This window comes from Cololabis saira, chromosome 7 (assembly GCF_033807715.1).
Source record: "Cololabis saira isolate AMF1-May2022 chromosome 7, fColSai1.1, whole genome shotgun sequence".
Taxonomy (NCBI): Eukaryota; Metazoa; Chordata; class Actinopteri; order Beloniformes; family Belonidae; genus Cololabis; species Cololabis saira.
Window position 1 is genome coordinate 30443616 of NC_084593.1, and position 20764 is coordinate 30464379.

Consider the following 20764-nt stretch of genomic DNA (forward strand, 5'->3'; position numbering starts at 1 on the left):
TATCATTGCTATTATTAGATTATAGACTTCCACTTCTCAAAACTAACAGATATAAACATTCTTTTGTACCTTCTGCCATCTCCCTTCTCATTTCTCATCTCATCTAATTTCCTGTCCATAATGTCCCAATATTCCTTACCTATCTATGTGCAATACTCTCCCTCCCTTTTTCAAGTGCAATATTCTTCCACCCATTCAAGTGCAATATTCCTCCACCCATTCATGTACATTTTTATCCTCCCATTCACTCTATTTCTCAGTGTGTGTGTGTGTGTGTGTGTGTGTGTGTGTGTGTGTGTGTGTGTGTGTGTGTGTGTGTATGTGTGTATATATATATATATATATATATGTATGTGTGTATATATATATATATATATATGTATGTGTGTGTGTGTGTTTCTTGTTCTTTTCTGTTGTTTACAGTACTTGTTTATATAGTCTTGCATGTGTGCACTTTGACGGAGCTGCTACCTAATTTCATTGTAGAAGTATAATGATGATAAAGGCTTTCTATTCTATTCTTCTCAATTCCATGAGGAAAAAGTAGCTGTTGTGGGGCTTGGATTTTTAGATTTTTAGATTTAAAGTCGTTGTCCTTTTTTTTACTATCTATGTGTATATGTCTACATATTGCTGCAAGATGAATTGCCCCATTGGGGACAAATAAAGTTATTGATTGATTGATTGATATTTTCATACCAATAGAGGGCGGTGAAGCGCCAATTTTATTGTTTACCAACCACCAATGAAACAGAAGAAGAACCAGAGCCAATCAGAATCCAGGGCTTCGTTGCAAACCAATGTTTTGAGGCAAGTTGCCGCTTTGCTCTTCTCTAATTGTTTTCTATTTTTTTTATATCAGAGAAGACTTATTTACTGTATAAGGACAACACAATTCACACTCGCCTATTAATAATGAAGCTAACGGACCTTAGAAAGTTGAAAGTGGCGGAGTTGCGGTGCAGACTCACAGAGCTGGGCTTGGACAGCAGAGGACTGAAGGCTGAGCTGGTGGACAAGCTGTGGACGGCGGCGCAGACGGAACAGCACAGCCCGCAGCACAGCCCGCAGCACGGGGGGGAGAAGACCAGGATCCCCGACCCCAGCTCCCCCACCCCGTCCCTACAGCTGGAGGCGGCGGAGCTCCGCTCTGCGTCCCCATCACCGCCGCCCGGGGCTGGTGCTGCTGCGCCATGGGAAGCAGACCGGACCAGGGACTACATGGACTCGGCCACGCAGACGGAGCCCGAGCCCGAGCCCGGTCCTCCGGCACAGGGCGAGGATGAGAGCGTGTACAGTCTGCTGCAGGAAGGAGGCTCCAGTCCTGCAGACGACCCTGCAGAGGACACCCGGAGAGGGAGGGCTTTCTACGAGTTTAAAGAGGAGATACGGTATAAAAGGTGATTGGATTGTAGTTTAAATAATGCACACGATGAGAGATGTTTAAAGGATACGAGTTGTAAAAATGCCTTCAAATGTTAACCCTGCAAGCCCTCTGCAGACTGATGAGCTAATAAGCCTGATTTATGGTTCAGCGTTAAATCGACGCAGAGCCCCACGCCGCAGGGTTACGGCGTAGCCTACGGGTCTCAGCGTAACCTACGCCGTAGGCTCTGCGTTGGTGTAACGCGGAACCATAAATCAGTCTTTATTCTACAGCGCTTGCTCCATCGTTGGGCCTAATAATCCAGTGGTCCTCAACATTTTTTCAGTGATGTGAAATATGTTTTCAGCCAAGTACCCCCTAACCAGCGCAAAGCACTTTTGGTTGTAAAAAAAAAAAAAGACCTAAAACAGCAATGTGCCATCAGTAACTAATTTATTAAACATAAAAATATTGCTGCTATGCTTCAAACACGACTCCATCGTTGGTCCAAGTGATTGACAGGTGAAGCCAGGTGATTGACAGGTTAGGTGGAACCATCCTGATGTGGGGGATACTCTGGGGTTTTAGGATAATAAGTTGAATAGCCTACTCCTGAAGATAAAATTCATTTTAGGAATTTAGACTTATATTTTCCTCAATTATTTATGAAATATTTATTTTTAAAGGATTTTTGCATGGATGCTACTTTTTAAATATAGTTATATTTTAAAATCTCATGTACCCCCTGGAGTGCCTTCACATACCCCCAGGGGTACGCGTACCCCCATTTGAGAACCACTGCCCTACGGTGTATGCTCTGCGTTGGTGTAACGCAGAACCATAAATCAGTCTTTATTATACAGTGCTTGCTCCATCGTTGGGCCTAATAGTCCACGGGCCAGACCAGATATCAGTACCACTCAAGGTGACAAACTTGCTTATAATTTTTGAAAAGATCCATGTCTATAGATGATATTTTGGTATGATAACCCTTCCTGATTGGCAGCTGGATCACAGTTATCAGCTCATGAAGTTACCCACCCCCTTCAGAAAATTATATTTTAGATGCTTGTTTATAAAACTAAGCTGGTTCCTTATCTCATTGTTATGTCCTTTATGTCGTGTATTTGCATGATAAAGACCAGTTTGTGACATTAGCCTAGCGGCTGTTATAGTTTCATAGGAGCCCAATGATGCTCTTTTAGTTTAAGGCTCACAATGACCTGTAACAATGATATAGTAGGGGGTATATTATACATTTCCTGAATCCTTATGGTCCTGTGAGTATTCCAGTTTTTGTATTTTGTATCTCTGTTGTTCCTAGGTGACGCAGAGCTAAAAGATAGTATATCATTTAGGCGAAAATTGTGTAAAAATGTGTGTTGTTTATAGTTTAAAGAGCTGCAGTGACCTCTATGTTGGTCAGAAAGATTCACATCTTAGCTTGAATGAATGCTTAAAAGGTCCCCTTTAAAATGATACCAAAGACAATATTGTGAAACATTGACAGATATCCTGTACATGAGTCTAAACCAGGATATGCACCAGCATCTAAAATGTAATTTTCTGAAGGGGCTGGGTAACTTCATGAGTTGATAACTATGATACAGCTGCAACTCAGGAAGGGTTATCATACCAGAATATCATCTATAGACATGGATCATTTCAAAAATCATAAGTAAGTTTTGTCACCTTGAGTGGTACTGACAAGTAACATTTTGGGCTCTGGCCCCTGGACTATAATAATTATTGGATGAATCTGATAGGTTTGTCTTACTGATTTACTGTGTGTAAATAAAGGGCTGAATACGTTGGAAGGGATGAGTATCATTGTAGTTCTTTTTTTTTCTCCACTAAGCATAGTAGAGGTATATTAATTGATACTGTTTAAAGGAAATTCACCACGATTTACCAATACGGTAAGTCAGTTTTAGCAATATGTGTACATCTGTAAAAAATCTACATGTGCAAAGGCCTAATAATTGCCCCATCCAGTCATTTAGGTTGAATGAAAATCTTCTGTTGTTTTGCACTTTACCTTATGTATTCTAGTTACAAGGAACAACTGAAAAGAGGAAACACTATTTTAAATAAAGAACATGGTGCCTGTCCCCTTTAGTGAATATTGAGAAGGGTGTTTTGGATGAATATGTATTTCTTTTCTTTGAATAGAGCCAAATCACCCCAGCCCACCATGGATCGGGAAGAGGCAGAGGAGCTTGACGAAGATAAAGTCAGATTAGATTCATGTGAGTCTGGAATTTCAGTCTGTGATGCACAAATTGCTTTTGTGATGAAAGTTATTCCAGAGGATGCAGTTGCATGTGCTAGTTCTTCATTGTTATTTCCACAGATGGCTGTCACCTCCACTTTGAAGTGGGTCCTGATGGGTTTAGTGGGCAGCCGCGGTTCTGGGATCGGTTCCCTCTGCTGTGGTCCGGCTGCAGGCTCTCCCATGGTGTCCAGCAGGGCAGGGTGGGCTTTGAGGCCCGGCTGGAGAGGAAGTTGTTGACTTCACAACCAGAACACCAAGAGGATAAAGAGCCATATGGTTTGAGAGTTGGCTGGTCAGTGTCCGACACCTCTCTGGTTCTGGGTAAGGGCTGGGTTTATTTTTTATTTTTTGCAATATCTTGAAATGATTTTATTTCTTTATTTGAAATGCTTTTAATTGAGTAATGTTGGGTTTCATAACAGGTGAGGATGACCTCTCTTTTGCTTATGATGCGTGCGGTAAAAAGGCCACTGGTGGGAATGAAGAAGCTTTTGGAGAACCTTTCTCTGAGGGGGATATCATCGGCTGTTATGCTGTGGGTTTTACTTTATACTTTTTTTCTTGAGATTCTATCTAAAAACTTTTGAGTTTTCTCTCATTTTAATTGTGTATATATCTTATGCTTGTGCCTGCACACCTGCAGTCTTTCTCTGCAGATGGTGATGTGGAACTTTCTTTCTATAAAAACGGTCATCTCATGGGTTTGGCCTTTTCCTTGAGTGCGTCCATGCTGCTGGGTCGTGCTCTGTTCCCTCACGTCCTCTGTAAGAACTGTTCGGTCCGGTTGCTTCTGGACCCCTCAACTCCCCCATGGTACCCCTGGCCTCCAGGTTTTGCAGCGCTGGCAGCTCTCCCCGCTGAACAGAGGGTGCGCTCCACATCAGCTCCTGGCTCCAGAGCACAATCTGAGGTGAGAGATACACCACATGTCTTGAGTCTCTTCAGGAGATGTTGACTTATTTTAGTCAAGCAAAGTCATTATTATTCTTCATATGAAGACATATGAATGGCAAAAAAATAATAAAAAAATAAATTTCTCTCACAGTAAGTAATATTTACTTAATTAATCCCTGGATTTAAATATGTATTTAATCAATCCTCAGAGAAAATACCAAGATAAGTTACAATGTCCTTAGAGACACTTTTGTTTTGGTAACATTTCCTCTCTGTCCTTCCAGGTAGTGATGATGGTGGGTCTTCCTGGTTCTGGGAAGAGCTTCTGGGCCCGGGATCTTATGAAGCAGCATTTGGATAAACAGTACAAACTGTTGGGAACAGAGGAGCTGCTAACATGTATGATTGTCAGTAAAAACTCCAGGTTTTCTCATGTCATCTCATGCTACATTTGACAATTATGATCCACTTCTGACCAGCTGATATGTATGTATGTATGTATTCTTGTGTGTGTGTATTTATAGAGTGGTGGCCAGAAGGAGAGCAAGCTGCAGCAGGCTTCTCAGTGTTTAACTTATTTAATTAAGATAGCTGCAGAGACTCCTGGAAACTACATCCTTGACCAGGTAATTCCTCAATAACACAAATGAACCTTAAAGACTGCAGTAAATGACACTGACTTGCAAAACCTTTAAGTTCAGTTTAACAGTGTCTAAAACTAAGTTTCTAGTTATAATTTCTTTGTATTATTTGGCTTTTGAATAATGTTAAAGGTATTGTGACATGAAAACACATTTTTCTTGATTTTTGTGTTTTGTTGGGTGTCTTGACATCAATTACACCCAAAAAAACCGAACTTTTAACATTCAGTGTATTGTGTGCTTTCTGGGATTTTCTGCATAATTGTGCAAAAACGGCGCATGTGGTTTGGTGGCGGACCGTTACGTAAAGGGCCGCTAAACCACCGCCCCCTCCACCCAGCTCCCTGCCCATCAGCACTGAGCCGCGGGCTGGAGGGAGAGAGACGTCTCTCCTCTCCACCCGCGCTCTGCTTTTTTTTTCGCCTACGACCTCAGATCAGACGAGACAACCCGCTGCATAAGCATATTACTAAGCGGAGGAAAAGAAACTCAGCTCAGTAGCGGCGAGCGAAGAGGGAAGAGCTCAGCGCCGAATCCCCGTCCGAGCGGCGGGCGTGGGAAATGTGGCGTACGGAAGACCGCTTGCGGTCGGGTGCCTGAGTCTGATCGAGGCTCAGCCCGTGGACGGTGGGCAAGACAAAATCACATACCATTGATCCACTGTCTGCTGTGTGCGGGGAGCTTGGGGGAGAGGAGGAGTGGAGGATGGGGGGGGGGGGGGGGGGGGTGGTGGGTTGGGAGGAGGAGCGGGGCAATGATTGACAGGAAAGGGGGAAAAGGACGCGTTTTTCACAGGCAAAAAACACCGTCATAAAAGAAGCCAGGCATGGAGTACTGGAGTGAAGTTTTTCTTGTTACACCCTTTTAGACACATTTGAGGGATATTGGCCAAGACTTTTAATAGTGTTAAAAGCATGTTAAAAATGATGTCACAATACCTTTAATATAAATAATTGGGTATAATTGACTCAAAATCCATGTATCTTTGAACAAGTTCAGGAACAGTCAAAGTTAACTTCTTTGTACCTCAAGTGAGCATATGTTTCACAGTAACCCTCTTTGTTCCCAGTGCAACGTCCTCTTCTCTGCACTCCGTTACAAGCTGCAGCTCTTCGCAGGCTTCAGGCGCCGGGTGGTGGTGGTCTTCCCCACGGCAGACGAATGGAAAAGACGATTGTCGCAGCACCAGATGAACGATGAAGAGCACATCCCTGAGACCGCCCTGCTCAAACTCCAAGGTTTTATTTGTTCACGTTTTATGAGAAGCACATTTAAGATTTAACTTTAATTTCAAATCAAATCTTAAACTCAATCAATTACTGTCTCCACTTTTCAGTGGGAATGATTCATCAGCTTCCCACAGAGAGAAGACATGAATTAACAAACTGACATTAACCGGTTTAATAGACATTTATTAGTTTGGTTTTCAGACTAGAATGTCTTTGTGGTCCCCAAGATTTGAGTCACACAAATCATTACATTTTTTTTCCATAAAAAGCATTACAAGCAATGAAAAAGTGTTTTTATCAACACAAGCCTTGAATATTTACCTGTATTTGATGTTAACACAAAAAGCTTCTTGGTTCTGACAGCAGGCAGTCAGGATACAGCTGTTAAACAATCACATCCATCACAACTGCTACAAAACAATGTTTTATTATGATTTCTAAGTGATTCACGGTGTGTTGAAGCAGGGAAACATCTAAAACATGCAGGACACTGGCCCTCGAGGTACAGAATTGCCCAGTTGGAAGAGCCCTGACATTGTTCAGAGTAGATCCCAGCAGATTTTAAGATAAAAAATGACCCCCAGATTTTTAGTTGATGTACAGTAAGCACAAGCTGCCCGCTCTTAGCTAAGACTTGTTCTTCGTCCCTTCCAGCTCAACCAACAATGCAGATGTCTATTAGTACAAGTAACAGTACAACAAAACCTATTCTCTTTAAAATATCAATGACTGTGCTCTGGTGTGTCTTTACTCACAGCTAAAAAGCTAAACTCAGGAGTCAGTACAGTGATAAGTGCTGTGTAGTCACGCTATTGGCTATGCCATCTGCCAATCAAAATTCTCTACTTTTTTTCTTGTGCATAAATTTGTTGTTCTATGTAATTTTACCTGAAGTGGTACCAAAAAAAAAACCCAACAACCTCCCTTACAGTTGTTGTGGATGTGAAATCTCGCCATGGGGATAAAAACAGTTTATAAACCAGGTTCAAATATGAACATATTTCAAAAATTAAACATTTTAACTTAAAGAGTGACTTGTTTTTTCTTGCGTCTGTGCTGGTTTCATCTTATAAGTTTGCTGGCACGTGATTTCACCTCATTTGACCCTTACTGTTTTTAACAACTGAGTCTACCAAAGCATCTGCTTTTGGTTGCTCCCTGATCCAAGATCTTCAAGAGCTGAAATGCTGGATCAGCTGTCTTTTTCTTTTATTAATTTATCTTTTTACCGAGGTAAATGGTTACTTCAATGCACCAGCATTGAGGCTATCTGGTTTAAGATGTGGGCAGCACTATTGGGGTGCTGGGCCTTATTTGCAATTGATATTTGATCTTGGTGATGTCATCATTTAATTAACTAGCTTCCACAACTTGAACGGTGTTCCCTCTGTCCAGTGAGCTGCAGTCTTCCCGAGCCACAGACTGACTTGCTGGAGGAGTTGCAGTATGTCGAGCTGCCGCAGGAACAGGCACAGATACTACTGAAGGACTACAAAGACGAGGCCCGCAGACTGCTGCCTCCTATCCCTAAACAAGAGAAGAAGAAATCCCGGCCGTACAAGAAGAGACCCCACCCTCGCAGCCCTCCGCCCTCATACATGATCCAGTGGCCTGGGCTTCATGGTCAGGATGGAAAATGTTGAATTTTATGGTATTTTGTTAGACTTCATATTTTTTTGTAAGCGTTTGCTGATGCTGTTTTAATCTTTATAGGGTGGAACGACACAAGATATAACATGCAGACATGGAGCCAGCAGCCAAGATATGTGAGTACTGGGATACATGAAAAACAAACAAACCCTTTTAACCTATTTATCTTTAGGCGTATGGTTTTGTACAGATCAGTGACTTAAACTAAAGACAATAAATGATAAATATGAGGTCATACATATGTTATGACAAGTACAACTGGTCTGCTTTGTGGATCATATAGATATTTTGAGAATTCAGGTCTATTTGAATATGCAGCTGCTCTTGATGCTGCTGTATCTGTTTTAACATGTTGCTTCGTCAGCGTTAGTCACAGTCCTCCGGTGTTGATTTCAGAAAACCTGTTGTGCTTTTGTGTCATTTACATTTCAGTGGAGCGTGCCGTATCTGGGCCAGAGCTACTACTACAACAGAGACTTCGGTTACAGCGGGTACGACAGCTACTGGTGAAGAAATCTGGAACAAGAAAAATAACTACACCATGACTGACGACTCAAAGATAATCAGTGTTTTAATCGTTTTGTAATTTTAATTACAAAAAGGACACTTTTTAGGATTTTTATCCAAAACATATACACAAATTTAAACTTGCTATTGTACAGTGTACAGTTCATGAGGAAGATGCAGTATTTTAAAGAGTTTTGACACAAAGTGTCGGTCAATGAGTGCTTGAAATGAATAAATCTATCTTGTGCGTATCCGTGTTGTGGTGTGGTTATCTGGGAGATGGATCTCTGTCGGGTTTCACGGTTTGATACAGCAGCATGGCTCCTTTAGCTGAAGGACACAGCTCTGACCACAGAGGGCTGCTTCTGTTTAGCTGCAAGACGTCCTGCAACAAACGCATTATTTTGCAACACATGATGCTCCAAATGTCTTTGCAGTGCAACTAGGGATATATCCTTTAAGCCCATTATCTGAAACATAACTTTGAACTATCTTGGTTTACACCATGCCATTTCTTTAAATATAGGAACAAGAAAAGTCATTGTTGTTTTACTGCTCGGACAAATAACACATTGGTAACTACACGATACTGACCTTTCTGCTGAGGAAGATGACATCCGTGGACTCGTTGGCTTCTGCTCCTCCTTTCCAGTACAGATTTCTTACTTCTTCAGAAGTCAGTGAGCAACTGAAGATATACAGATAAAGGTTATCCAAAATGAACAATGACATTTTTAAGGAAGCGGTTTTATTTCGGGATTCTGTCCAAGAATGCACATTAAAACACGTAATATGTGGCGTCATTGTTGAAAACTACTGATAATATGGAAAACAAATATTTAATACTTAATGTGTTTCTACTTATATAGAACCTATACAATATAATACCTATTTGGAATTATTTTTTTTAATTTATACTTCATTAACATGCAGTTATTTAAAAATAAAATAATGCACCTGGCAACAACTACTATATTTGCAATGAACCAACTTAGTTACATGGAGATAAAGTCTCCATTATTTTAGTGAAGCATCTTCATGCTCCCTAAAGACATTTTCTGCAGTATTGAGAGGAATTATATAAAGATCACCAACTAGGGATAAATCAATCTGTCTATCCATTGATACCAATATTGCACGTTAGTGAGATGACGATACAGTTTCTACATACCTTTTCTGGTACCATCATATATTTAAACATCGATGTTGGTTGGCCCTAAATGAGTCAAAAGTGCAATTACTATGTGTTTTTTGTTTTAATTGCCTGTTTGTTTACTAGATATAGTCATGCTGGGGGATTATTAAACTTGTGCCAAGTCATATGTTAAAATAGATGTCTGACTTTCTTTTTCTGGCAACTATATCCATCAAGAATGGGAATTGTGATACCAGGACTTTATTTACCGGTAATATAAAAAACCTGGACTGTTGGATTTTTTGCAAGCCTTTTTTCAGTGACTGGTGTTCAACTCCAACAAAGGTTGGCCTGTTTTTTTCTAACTTCACACCATTAAAGAGACAAACATGCTTGCAACTCCAATTTGACATCACATCAATAAATGCAAATACACAGTGGTTCTAAAGATTCTGTTAAACGACTTCCACACAGGTATGATAAGTTGACCATGATGCCAAAGTATTTTTATTTTCTCATAATGTTGGGTAGCTTTCTGTGATTCAACATAATGGAAACACCCCATGAAGAGAAAACAACAGTTTGTTTCCTGAATGAAAGACTACCTGACGAAGAACTCGGCACTCGGTCTTCCAGCACTGGTGTGATTCAGCGCAACACCCATCAGAACAGGTGCCCCGAGGGAGCTCAGAGGGATATTCACCTGGAAACAAACAGGTTTGGGGGATATAAAAAATATTTTGTGTGTAAAAGAAACAGAAAACAATGTTATTTTGTACTTTACATGCGTTTCCCCAGATTATTGGCAAAGACACTGGCTCTGATCAATGTACAGCATCAGCTTCCCCAGAATTTAAAATTATTTACTTGTTTGAAAAAACGGATCCCTCATTATATACCTTTTCTGAGCTTCAGTCATGTTTTATGGTTTGTAAATGAGGGACAGAGACAAACCAACATCATTTTAAACTGTTCAGAGCTTTAAAATTGCTCACATCTACCTTTAAAATAAATTATTCATCACCTCAGACATAAAGGATACCTTGTCACAACCCTTCCATCTGTTAGTGGGAAGAATTGCCAACTTTCTGTCTCTATTTATACGTAACTTCCAACACATAGACCCAAGAATCCCAAATTAAATACTGTTGGATTCCTGTTGCATCAGTGTGCTCAAACTACAAAATCACATTAATTTAGGCCTTAATATAATTAAGGACATTTTATTTCTTTAAAGTCTTCATCTGTCCAAACCACTCAAGAAGGCAATAAACCTGCCAAATAGGAACCAAGTTCACATCTCAGCAAAGCTTTTATCCGTCACCAGCTTCATCTAATTTATTATTATCACCCTTAATCTCTGAAACGTTGTCCTTTAAGGACCACATGAAGAACTTTAACAGCGAAACCCACCTCGTCTCTGATCTCAGCACACACAGAGGAGAACAGCTCTGCGACGACAGCGTCCGGCCTCTGCTGCATCGTGGTCACACCGATCTGCTCTTCGTTCACTGCCTCACCCAGACGCTCACACACCACCTGCTCTGAGCAGGAGAGGCATGAGTAACGTATCCAGTATTTACAAAGACATCTAACTTGATTCATCTCACCTTTGGCTCTGGGTGGCCTCCGGGAATGTCCAGGAGCCCCCCGGCCTCTGCCACCTTCTGGCTCCTCCGGATCAACACCACCTGATCGTCCCCTGTGCACAGCACGGCGCCCACACCGAGAGGTTGGGCCAGCAGCGCCAGGGGATCTCTGAACTCTGTCTCTCCACGCTGACGCAGCTCCGCCGCTCCACACGACCAGTTTGTTCCCAGGTAGTCTTTGTAGCATGTCAGGCCCAGTCTCAGAGTGAGGAGAGGTCCAGAGTGGTGGTGACATTCACCTGCAACACCTTCAAACTGTCTGCGGTCGCAAGTTGATGAAGTTTCTGATAATATATTTGTTTTCTTCTGAAGGATGCTTTTGGCATTTTCCATCTTATTTATACAGCCATTCCTAATGCCTGAACTGTCCCAGGCTAAATCCCCCTCCCCTCGTAGACTGTCCCGGTTCTCTTCAACGTCCATTAAGGAGGTTTGGGAGGAATAAGCAGAAAGTAGATGTTTTGATGACGCCAAGCAGAAAGAATGCAGCCTGAATTTGGCCCCGTTGAAAAGCCACGGCTCCTTGAACAGACGCTCAGTCCAAACCTCATTTATGTGACGCTCTAGAGCTGAATCTGTCTGCCTGTTAAATCTGGGGAACAGAGAGTGAGAGTGTGAGGTGGGTCCTGTTCTGTGTTACCATCACACATATGTTGTTTTAAGACATTAGGAGAGAGCTGAATACCTTTCAGAGAGCTCTACTTGCACTTGAGACTCCAGCAGCCCCCTCCAGTGTCCACAGTGAAGCAGCACAGACACCTCAGGGTCCGGCACTGAAGTGGCCTAGTATGAGATTGTCACCACATGAAAAAGACAAAATATTGTTGGTGGGTAACAGTAATAATTGCAGTAGCTACAGCAAACTGAACATAGAGAAAAAGTTATCAACAGACTTTTTGAGATAGGTGAAAGCATTTCTTGTCACATCTCCTACTCCATATCTACAAACAGCCACACCAAAACAGACTTAACCTGGCACTTAAGACCTTTGTTGAATAAACATCTGATACTGACATTAATCCCACCTCATATATATGCAAATATATTGAGGGAAGATATGGTTTAAGGGGCAAAAGTAATTTTAATGTCACATTAATACGCACAAACAGGAAAGGTTTTTGTGTTTCAGTCAGCGGGGTGAGGCTATGGAACAAGTTTTCAATGGAATTAAAGCAATGTCCAAATATTAAACCGTTTAAAATAAAATACAAAGATATTATTTGTCAGAGGTACAGGGATGAGCAAAATGCTTGGGTGCAATGATACAGTGTTTATTTTTTATTTATCTATTTTTATCCTTATTTTCTTACACTAGTCAGTAACTTATGTTGCTACAATGTTTTTATTGTCTTGTTTTGATTGTTTTTGTTTTTTTATTTTTATTTATTTATTTTTATTATGTTTGCATAATGTTATGTTCGCATGTGTTAGCTAGTCATATTTAAGGAGAGGGGGTGAGAGTTTATAAGTTTTACTTCTTCTCACTCCCTTTCGAATATGTACTTTGTTATGTCTCATGTTAAGACGATTGTCTTATTTTCTTTCTTTTTTTTATAGGATTCATATTCGAAATAAACACTACTACTACTACTACTACTACTACTACTACTACTACTACTACAAATGTAACATTTGTTTCACATTTGTGATTTTATTTTTTATGTTTTGATCATCACGATGAAAGGTACTAGGTGAAAATCATGCGAAGTGTGTTGTCACACATTTTCTAAATTGTGTAAATGTATAAAAAAGTACTACTAGACTTCTGAACACGGCAATAACAACTGAGTTAAAACACAAATCAAATGAAGAACAACATATCTGACAGGATCTTGTGGTCCACCAGGGTTCCACGTGGTAATAAAGCATTTTTTTCATTAACTTGTATCTGGATGCCCCTGCTTGACTATACAGAGAAGTAAGTAACAGCTGTAACAGATATCAACAACTTTCAATGACTTGAAAAGCTCTGCAAGAGGAACACGCAAGCCCTAACAAAAATCATAAAACCCCATCTACCGTGCCTTTTTACTTTATTTCTTTTTACCACTAATGTTGTCTTTTGAATTTGAAATTAAAACTTGGACATAAATGCCAATCTTACCATTTCGAGGTTGAAGTTTATGTGAGGATAGAACAACCATGGCACGGAGACTCTGGCTCTTCCTCTTCCTTTATTTTCAGTCCAACTATAATGCATCATTACCACCCAATGGTCAAATTTGAGAACTGCAGCTGAGGTGTGTGAAATGCATAAATATGGGAATGCATATTATTTCCCTGTTGTTGTTGTTTTAAATCAGTAAACATTGGTAATAATTGTAAGGTACTTCTTAAATCACATGCACAATTTCGCAGCTGAATCACATGGTTAACATGCAAATATGAGAAAAACATGTATGTGCAGGGGCGTGTTTTTGTTATGTATTGTAATGAAATGTCAGGAGGGTCTCTGTGCCTGCCGGTGTGGATGCTGCAGGGAGGAGTTCCAGTACCTGATTGTGAATCACTTGCACCTGTGTCAGCTAGGAGAGGAATAAAAGAGGTCTGTGAATGACTGGACGGAGAGTGGGGAATACTTCAGTTTCTGTTCGAAGCTGCGGCACCGGGCTGGGAGGGTGCGGATCGCAGCTTTTATTGTTGCCGGCCGCGAAGACAGCTGGATAGGGGAGAGAGCCTTTTCTGAGTGAGGAGGGGAGGCTGGATGCCTCCTTTAGATAGTGAGGGACCGGGGTGTAGTAGGTGCCCATGCCTTCTCCTTACTGAGGCTTCCCTGCCACAAACTGCTGCCGGTTGTCACTAACCTGGCCGCAGTGAGTTTGGTCCGTGACGCTTCACGGGTAACTCCATGCTGACACCCCGTGGGGGGGTGTCGTCGCCAGACCGGGCGAGATAAGTTAAACTCAAATACCGTATACATTGTCCGTTATTTGTTGTGTCCTTCATATTTTTTCCTTTCATGTCTATGTATTTGAGTGATTTGATGCCCGTTCATTTCCCTATATGAACCGGAGCATAATGTTAAACTTTTAACGCATATTCCAGGGTAATTGATCCTTTGTCAGGGGCTCATTTAGAGGCGACGCTGAAGGTCCCCGGGCCCCCTGCCTCCCCCTAGTGGTGTGGAGTGGTTTTGACCTGCTTATAGTTTGGAGTGGTCCCTGTGGTTTGCTGTGCAGTTTTAGCACTGAGTTTTATTAGTTTGCTGTGTCAGCTATTTGGTTTTATAGTGTGCAGTGACTCTTTGACCGTGTGCCGGCCTCGTCTGGGTTTGTGGACTTGCATTTCGTGTGGCAGGGTTGTAGGGTGGCCATTGGTGTGCCATAGCTGTTAGCCTCTAGTTCTCAGCCTGTTGCAGGGGTCATATTGCCATTTTTAAACAAAGATATATTTTCTAATAAAGATTATTTTGTATCCTATCCCTGTGTATTTGTGTGGTTGATAAACATCCTCTTGCCTCTTATACCGGACCACACCGGTTTAATAAAGGTGGTGGCAGCTTTATATTATCAGTGAAAATATATAATCTAATAAACGAATAATTATTACAGTATTATATCAAGTTACCCAAAATAAGATCTAACCTGTAATATACAAAATAAAATACCCTTAATAAGTGTATAGTGCAACTCAATGAAATCCTAAATACTTCATTTAACCTGTTCACCCCTAGGGATTTTGGAGGTGAATTTCGCCTGAACAGGCCTATCTAAATTAAATCATCAATATCGCCACAATTATAAGGCCAATATGCATAATCTTAGTCTCAATGGATAGCTAAGACCTCACAGCATACATTTCCAGTGTCAGAAAAAGTGTGAATGTTCACCTGCCTGAGCAAATTGAAATAATAAACCAAAGAAGACAAATACATTTTTATTTTCGTTTAATTTGTTTTTAGTTTGCACAGTTGAAAACACCATGGTAGCAATGCATATAATTATAAAGATACCACTGCCGGGATTCGGCAACTCCTTGACTACAACTGTTATGTTACATTTTCATTTAGAGTCTACTTATTTATACACTGTTGCATAGTTGCATTTCGAATATGGGGGGAAATTGGTAGCTTTATTTTGAAGGAAACGACGGTTTCCGGTTAGTGTGCACGAGCTCGACTCATGTGTGCAGTGTTATGAAACTGAGTTCCACTGGTATGTAACCCTTTCTCCTTTAAGATCTGCTTCAATATATGTTCATAACTTTAAAGATATATTTCATGTTTACCTTTTGCATTTGATAGACAACAATGCCACCAATTAGTTTGTTTTGTTGTGCTAAAAAGTGCAGGGAATGTTGTTAGACACTTGTATTAAAACCCGGCTAGCATCATTAGCTTTCCTGCAGAACACTGTGTCCCTCCTGGAAACTCATCAAGTTTTTCTTCTCACGTATCTTTATTGCATGTTTATACATTTTTTTTTTAATGAAACAAAACAGTATGATATATGTTGGGACATTACAGGAGAATAACTCCAGTGAGTTGTTATGGATAGTGAGTTTTCTGGGAATCACTCTTCCCTAAAAACAAAGCTAAGAGTCATTAATGTGAGTGATAGTTTGTGTTTTTTTCTGATTCTGCAGCTGAAATAGGTCGTCTCTGACCCAAGCGGCTATTTTGCTTGTGTTGTTGTGTAACTCATCCCTGTGTGTTGTGGTCCTCAGTCACGTGGCTGCAGATGAGGGGACAGCTGCTGACACCAACGTTTTGAATGGGAGCTCAGTGAAGGGTGACGACAGGCAAGGGACCCTTTCATTTCACATGTTTCTCTTTGTCAGCATTTTGCCTGGGTAACTGCGTTAACAAGCGTCACATAATTAACAGGGACTTTCAGTACTATGTATTCAACAGGTCCTACTGTGGCCTAATAACCTTCAGTGTTAAATTCATTGCAGTCATTTTCATGCCCCTGGTATGACCTGTCTATTTTAAAATGACACACTATTGTTATATTGTTACAATGTTATGTGGAGGGTGGGGGGTACTCTTTGTTACGTCCTGTTACCAATGTGATGGAACCATAACTATGCTGCTTTCACTGTTTGCTGTGGCCCTGACGTCTCTGTTGTATACATTTCAAGTTAAGGAAATCAATAACCAGATTATATTTGAATTACATACATTACAGAATTACATTTGTAACTGTTTTTGCCCTCAGTACAGAGCATAAATAAACTTAAAGGGGACCTATTATGGCATCTAATACCTATTTTAAACAGACCTTGAATGTCTTAAAAACAAGCTTTTGATTTTTTTTGCTAAATAGATTAGAAATTCAGCCTCTGAGCCATGTCTTTATCATCCCAGTCTCTAACCTCATTATCTATGCGGGATTCTGAGTGGGCGGGGCTATGATAATGAGGCTCTGTGCTGATTGGCTGCCTGAATGACGCAATACACCGCTATGAAAAAATGGCGGAAGCTCCGGCCGGCGGAGTTAGTTGTGGCCGTGTTTTCATGCACCAGAGGCCAACCGATGTAAATCGCATTTTCATTACGTAACGACGGGAGCAGAATCTGAACGGCTCGTAGAAGCCACATCACACTGGATGGCTCATCCGGGCGGCTGTACAGACACTGCAGAATTTGGTTGCTTTCCTCCTTCTCTGAGTTGGCAGGCTGAGGGGAGACCACTTTATATATGTTAAAGCAAGAAAAAAATGTGTTTTTCATAATAGGTCCCCTTTAAAATGCTGCTAAGCTTGGGTCTAAAGATTGTCTTCTTAGTAATTAATCATTTTGTTTCCAACAGCTCTCTGCTCTGTAATGTTTTGCTTTTGATCTAACTGCATGTGTTCATTTTGGCTCTCTCTGTAGAGGTCAACCTCTGACATTTTATATCATGCAGTCGGAGGCTCAGCTGCGTTTGTGTCAGAGTTGTCTTTGGTGCTGTAAGAGTGGCTTGCGGATGCTGTCCCAGAGCTATGCACATAGGTAAATGCTTCCTAAATGTGTGTGTTTTGTTCGCTCATAATTTCCAGGAACAATTCCATGACTCTGTTTGTATACTCTGTATTTGTACAGGTCTAACAGCCTGCTTGGTTTTGAGTTATTTGCTTTATCATCATAGAAAAGCTGTGAACCACTATGACCTACTGGGAGTCAAAACTGATGCCACCTTGGATGAAATAAAAAATGCATTTTTTGACAAATCTAAAAAGGTACCAGCTTCACTTTTCTTTCTTTTTTCTTTTAATACTTGCATGTAAATTAATTGAAATATTTACCCACAAGAGGGCACCCTTTCACAAGCAAATATATACCAGTACTTGCTAATCGTTCCTGCAGGGTCTTCCCGACTGTTTGTTTAAACTTTAAATGCTTTGGCTTTCAGTGTAAATACGGATAGAGATGTCTTTACATTTTCTGGCATAATTGAGAGATGAGACATCTCTCTCTTTTTTGGGGTTGGGTTTGTTTGTAAGTTTTCACCCTTCTGGTATGTGTATAGTATAGTAATGAGTCCAGAAAATAATAAATCTGCATGGGAATACTTCTATAGTTTGTAAATGTTATCACTGACTCATCTCATCTCACTTATCCTGCAGTTGCACCCTGACAGCGACCCATCAAACCCGACGCTGCACAGCCAGTTTGTGCAACTGAACGAAGCGTATCGCGTTCTGAGCAAAGAGCCTAGCAGGAAAGAGTATGACTTCAAAATCAGACGGCCATACAGTGGTGGCCAGGCCTTCAGATCTACCTCTAGTCATACCACTTATGGAAGGTGAGAACTCATGGTCATCTGCATGTTTGTGCCGGCCTTCATCTTCAATAGCGTCAAACTGTAATACGTGGGGTCAGGGGTGAGGTGGCTGAGACTCTTCGCCTTTATGTCAAGACAGAATTGCTTGTTCTAATAGTCACTTGACAAGCTATAACAACTGAACCCTCGAACTTTGCAGTCATTCTGCTAGAGGCTTCACTGTTTTGTTTTTATTTAAGACAGTGCATTGGAGAATTTGAATACACAAATGACTCTTGCCCACCACAGATTTATGATTACCTGCCAAAAAACTAATCATGATCAATTTCTTGCAACTTCTGCATCAGTTCCTATGGTCAGGAGAGCATCCGTTACTGGGAGCAGTTTCGTCACTCTCAGAGTCCAGAGATGACAGCAGAAGAGAAGCAGCAGAGGAGGAAGAGGAACTTCCGGCTGGTGGCCTACTGTGTTATTACTATGATGCTAAGCATCGGAGCCCACATGGTTTTCTTCAAGTAAAAACCCCACACACGATACCGATTGTTCCTTACTTTGAAACAGCTGTACAAATATCTAAATCATGGGTGTTTTAGGAGCGCTGAGGTTATTTGGTCAAGCAAGCATATTTTTCTGAAAGGGGTTCTGACTAAAATGTTTTTCCAACGTTTTTTTTTTTTTAATTTTTAGGAAACTGGAAGAGGTTCACAATAACTTCATGGATGAGAAGGACAGAGTCATCACAGGCATCTACAACGAATCCAAAGAAAGAGCCAGGTGAGTGCAACAGCTTCCTCACCTTAATGTGTTTGTCCTTCTCGTCTTTGGTGATATGTCTCGTTTGTAACAGCAGATATTATTTTGTAATGCTTAAATCTTAGTCTGACAGGACCTCTCGTGTGGTTTCCCAGGGTCAACGGTTTTAAGAAACAGACTGAAATACTGCGTCAGAAACACGCAGAGTTTCAAGAGAAGTTCAAAATGCGGAGTGATGGAGAGGACAAGTAACAGTCTTCAGCTGTGCTCTGTGATGATGGAGCGGACAGCAATGGAAGACAAACTAGTTTTAGGACCTTTCCTTTTATTTTTGCTTTTGTTTCTGCACCCGTGTTCGATTTGACCCTGACTCAGCAGATCATGGGTGCGATAGGGGGGAGTTTCATCCTGTTATACAGGTGTTGCTGTTAGACCACGTTGAGTGATATATAAGCTATATATCGCTAAAGTAGCCTTTTGAATTATTTATATTTGAAGTTACAAGAGCGGCAAGAGGATCCAGCTGCAGTTTGCACACAAACCTCATGGTTTCACAAAGGAGGCACAATTAGCACTGGAAAAATAGGTAAACGTGTTTATTGTTTTCAGCCTCAGTTCTGTAATTGGAGTTGTGCAGATTACAGTAATTAACGGGGGACGATGGTTTATCACAGTGAGGGATATTTCTGTGAACATCAATTAATAATCTTTATTGGTTATTGGAAAAGAGATTGTCTACTGGATATATTTCCATTTTGTGCTCTCCAGTTTGATGAACCTTTTACTGTCTCTTGGTTTGATTCGGGGGGGCTGCAGCGTGACATGTTTCAGGTATAATGATAGGTACGCACAATTTTTCTAATTTGGGCGCTTTGCTGCAGTTCTCTGCATTTCAACCCAACACACAATTTGCAGTTTGTTTTTAACAGAAAACTATAAAAGACCAATATTATTACTTGAAAAAAAGTGCCACAACTAAATTATTTATGATCAGTCTTTTTTTTCCTTTTTCTTCTTCTTTTTTTTTTTACTAAACTCTAAAAGTGTATAAATATGATGGAAATGTTTGTGTTAAAAGGGGAATACTGACGGTTATTTCAACCTTCAGAGACAACATTTACCATTTTGCCTCTATGTTTTTAGGTTTTAAAAGTTGTTGCTGTTTGTCTGTTATTGAAAGCCTTATGTATTCCCTGGAGGGACATCAGTGAAATTATTAAAAGATCAACATTTTCTCATCGTTCATTGCTTCCTGTTTGCTTTGTCTCGTATGCACTGGTTCTGCTGAAAGACACGCCTGTTAGAAAATATTGTATTTTGCTGATTACCATTTTACTGATATCCTCCCATACTGGAATTCATTTTCCTCTGCTTGGCAGAGATAATAACAGGCTTAAATAGTCAACTACACTCAGTAGTCTTTTAATGAGCAACTGCACCAAAGAGTCAGTATTGTTGAGATTAGATAATATAACTGCTCTGCATCTGCTATTTTTCGTTCAATGTTTAGTCAGAATCTGCAAAAGAAACTTAGTTTTTTTAACCTTTTTCAAACAAGTTAAATTGATAATTTACTTTGCATTTACAGGGACACAGTAGTTTCTTTGCATGTTGACAGTCATAAACATCTCTTTACCTGTGACACCACAAGACAGAAGGACTCTTTCTTTTTTTGTCAAAGTATAATGCTCAAGTAAGAGTAGTGAATTGTGTTTTGAGAGATGATATGACCGTTTTTCTTGTCAGTCCTCTTGTCACCAGTGGCCCCTGCCCTGAGACATCAGCAGGAGATAACATACTCTGTCCCCGCATCCCTCACAGACACCCTCACCCTCATGTGGCGTGTGAGTGCCCTGTCATAACCCAAACACACCATAATGACTGAGATTGTGGGGTCGGCGTGCCTCCGCACACGCACACACAGAATAATGAAAGGCAAAGCTTACGGGAGAGTTCAC

At 40.7% G+C, this 20764-nt stretch overlaps 3 protein-coding genes across 6 annotated transcripts in view; 2 read left to right on the top strand and 1 right to left on the bottom strand.

Annotated features, from left to right (window-relative positions):
* The first annotated feature begins 769 nt into the window (after positions 1-769).
* Positions 770-8806, top strand: si:ch211-107m4.1 (heterogeneous nuclear ribonucleoprotein U-like protein 2). 2 transcript variants are annotated; one of them, XM_061725554.1, is made up of 11 exons: positions 771-1400; positions 3539-3615; positions 3720-3962; positions 4064-4176; positions 4285-4551; positions 4820-4942; positions 5060-5161; positions 6246-6414; positions 7801-8028; positions 8119-8171; positions 8488-8806. In XM_061725554.1, exons 1-11 carry the CDS (start codon positions 916-918, stop codon positions 8563-8565), a joined length of 1938 nt encoding a protein of 645 aa, XP_061581538.1. In that variant the 5' UTR covers positions 771-915; the 3' UTR covers positions 8566-8806. The 2 variants fall into 2 exon arrangements, with proteins under 2 accessions (XP_061581537.1, XP_061581538.1); XM_061725553.1 differs by lacking the exon at positions 8488-8806 and having other exon boundaries at positions 770-1400; positions 8119-8480.
* nudt22 (nudix (nucleoside diphosphate linked moiety X)-type motif 22) overlaps positions 8609-20764 on the bottom strand; it is a 31551-nt gene continuing 19395 nt past the window's right edge. Inside the window, exons 2-8 of the mRNA XM_061725555.1 lie at positions 13451-13581; positions 12032-12129; positions 11308-11938; positions 11111-11236; positions 10303-10400; positions 9157-9250; positions 8609-8947 (exon numbers count right to left, since the gene is read on the bottom strand). Of these exons, the coding sequence (XP_061581539.1) occupies positions 8831-8947; positions 9157-9250; positions 10303-10400; positions 11111-11236; positions 11308-11938; positions 12032-12129; positions 13451-13581 (1295 nt within the window). The 3' untranslated portion in view covers positions 8609-8830. The remainder of the gene's footprint in view (positions 8948-9156; positions 9251-10302; positions 10401-11110; positions 11237-11307; positions 11939-12031; positions 12130-13450; positions 13582-20764) is intronic.
* dnajc4 (DnaJ (Hsp40) homolog, subfamily C, member 4) lies at positions 15441-20049 on the top strand. Of its 3 annotated transcripts, none has more exons than XM_061726334.1 (8): positions 15441-15500; positions 16012-16076; positions 17165-17281; positions 17418-17508; positions 17896-18074; positions 18401-18568; positions 18741-18827; positions 18962-20049. In XM_061726334.1, exons 3-8 carry the CDS (start codon positions 17190-17192, stop codon positions 19056-19058), a joined length of 714 nt encoding a protein of 237 aa, XP_061582318.1. In that variant the 5' UTR covers positions 15441-15500; positions 16012-16076; positions 17165-17189; the 3' UTR covers positions 19059-20049. The 3 variants fall into 3 exon arrangements, with proteins under 3 accessions (XP_061582318.1, XP_061582319.1, XP_061582320.1); XM_061726335.1 differs by having other exon boundaries at positions 15461-15500; positions 16012-16086; XM_061726336.1 differs by lacking the exon at positions 15441-15500 and having other exon boundaries at positions 16058-16076; positions 17372-17508.

Bases quoted from the DNA above. Each gene is read 5' to 3' on its own strand.
- si:ch211-107m4.1 (XM_061725553.1), top strand. From the start codon at position 916: ATGAAGCTAACGGACCTTAGAAAGTTGAAAGTGGCGGAGTTGCGGTGC. The intron at 4,177-4,284 runs GTGGGTTTTACT...GCACACCTGCAG, and splicing joins ATATCATCGGCTGTTATGCT to TCTTTCTCTGCAGATGGTGA. The intron at 5,162-6,245 runs GTAATTCCTCAA...CTTTGTTCCCAG, and splicing joins GAAACTACATCCTTGACCAG to TGCAACGTCCTCTTCTCTGC.
- dnajc4 (XM_061726334.1), top strand. From the start codon at position 17,190: ATGCAGTCGGAGGCTCAGCTGCGTTTGTGTCAGAGTTGTCTTTGGTGC. The intron at 17,509-17,895 runs GTACCAGCTTCA...CTTATCCTGCAG, and splicing joins TTTTTGACAAATCTAAAAAG to TTGCACCCTGACAGCGACCC. The intron at 18,828-18,961 runs GTGAGTGCAACA...GTGGTTTCCCAG, and splicing joins GAATCCAAAGAAAGAGCCAG to GGTCAACGGTTTTAAGAAAC.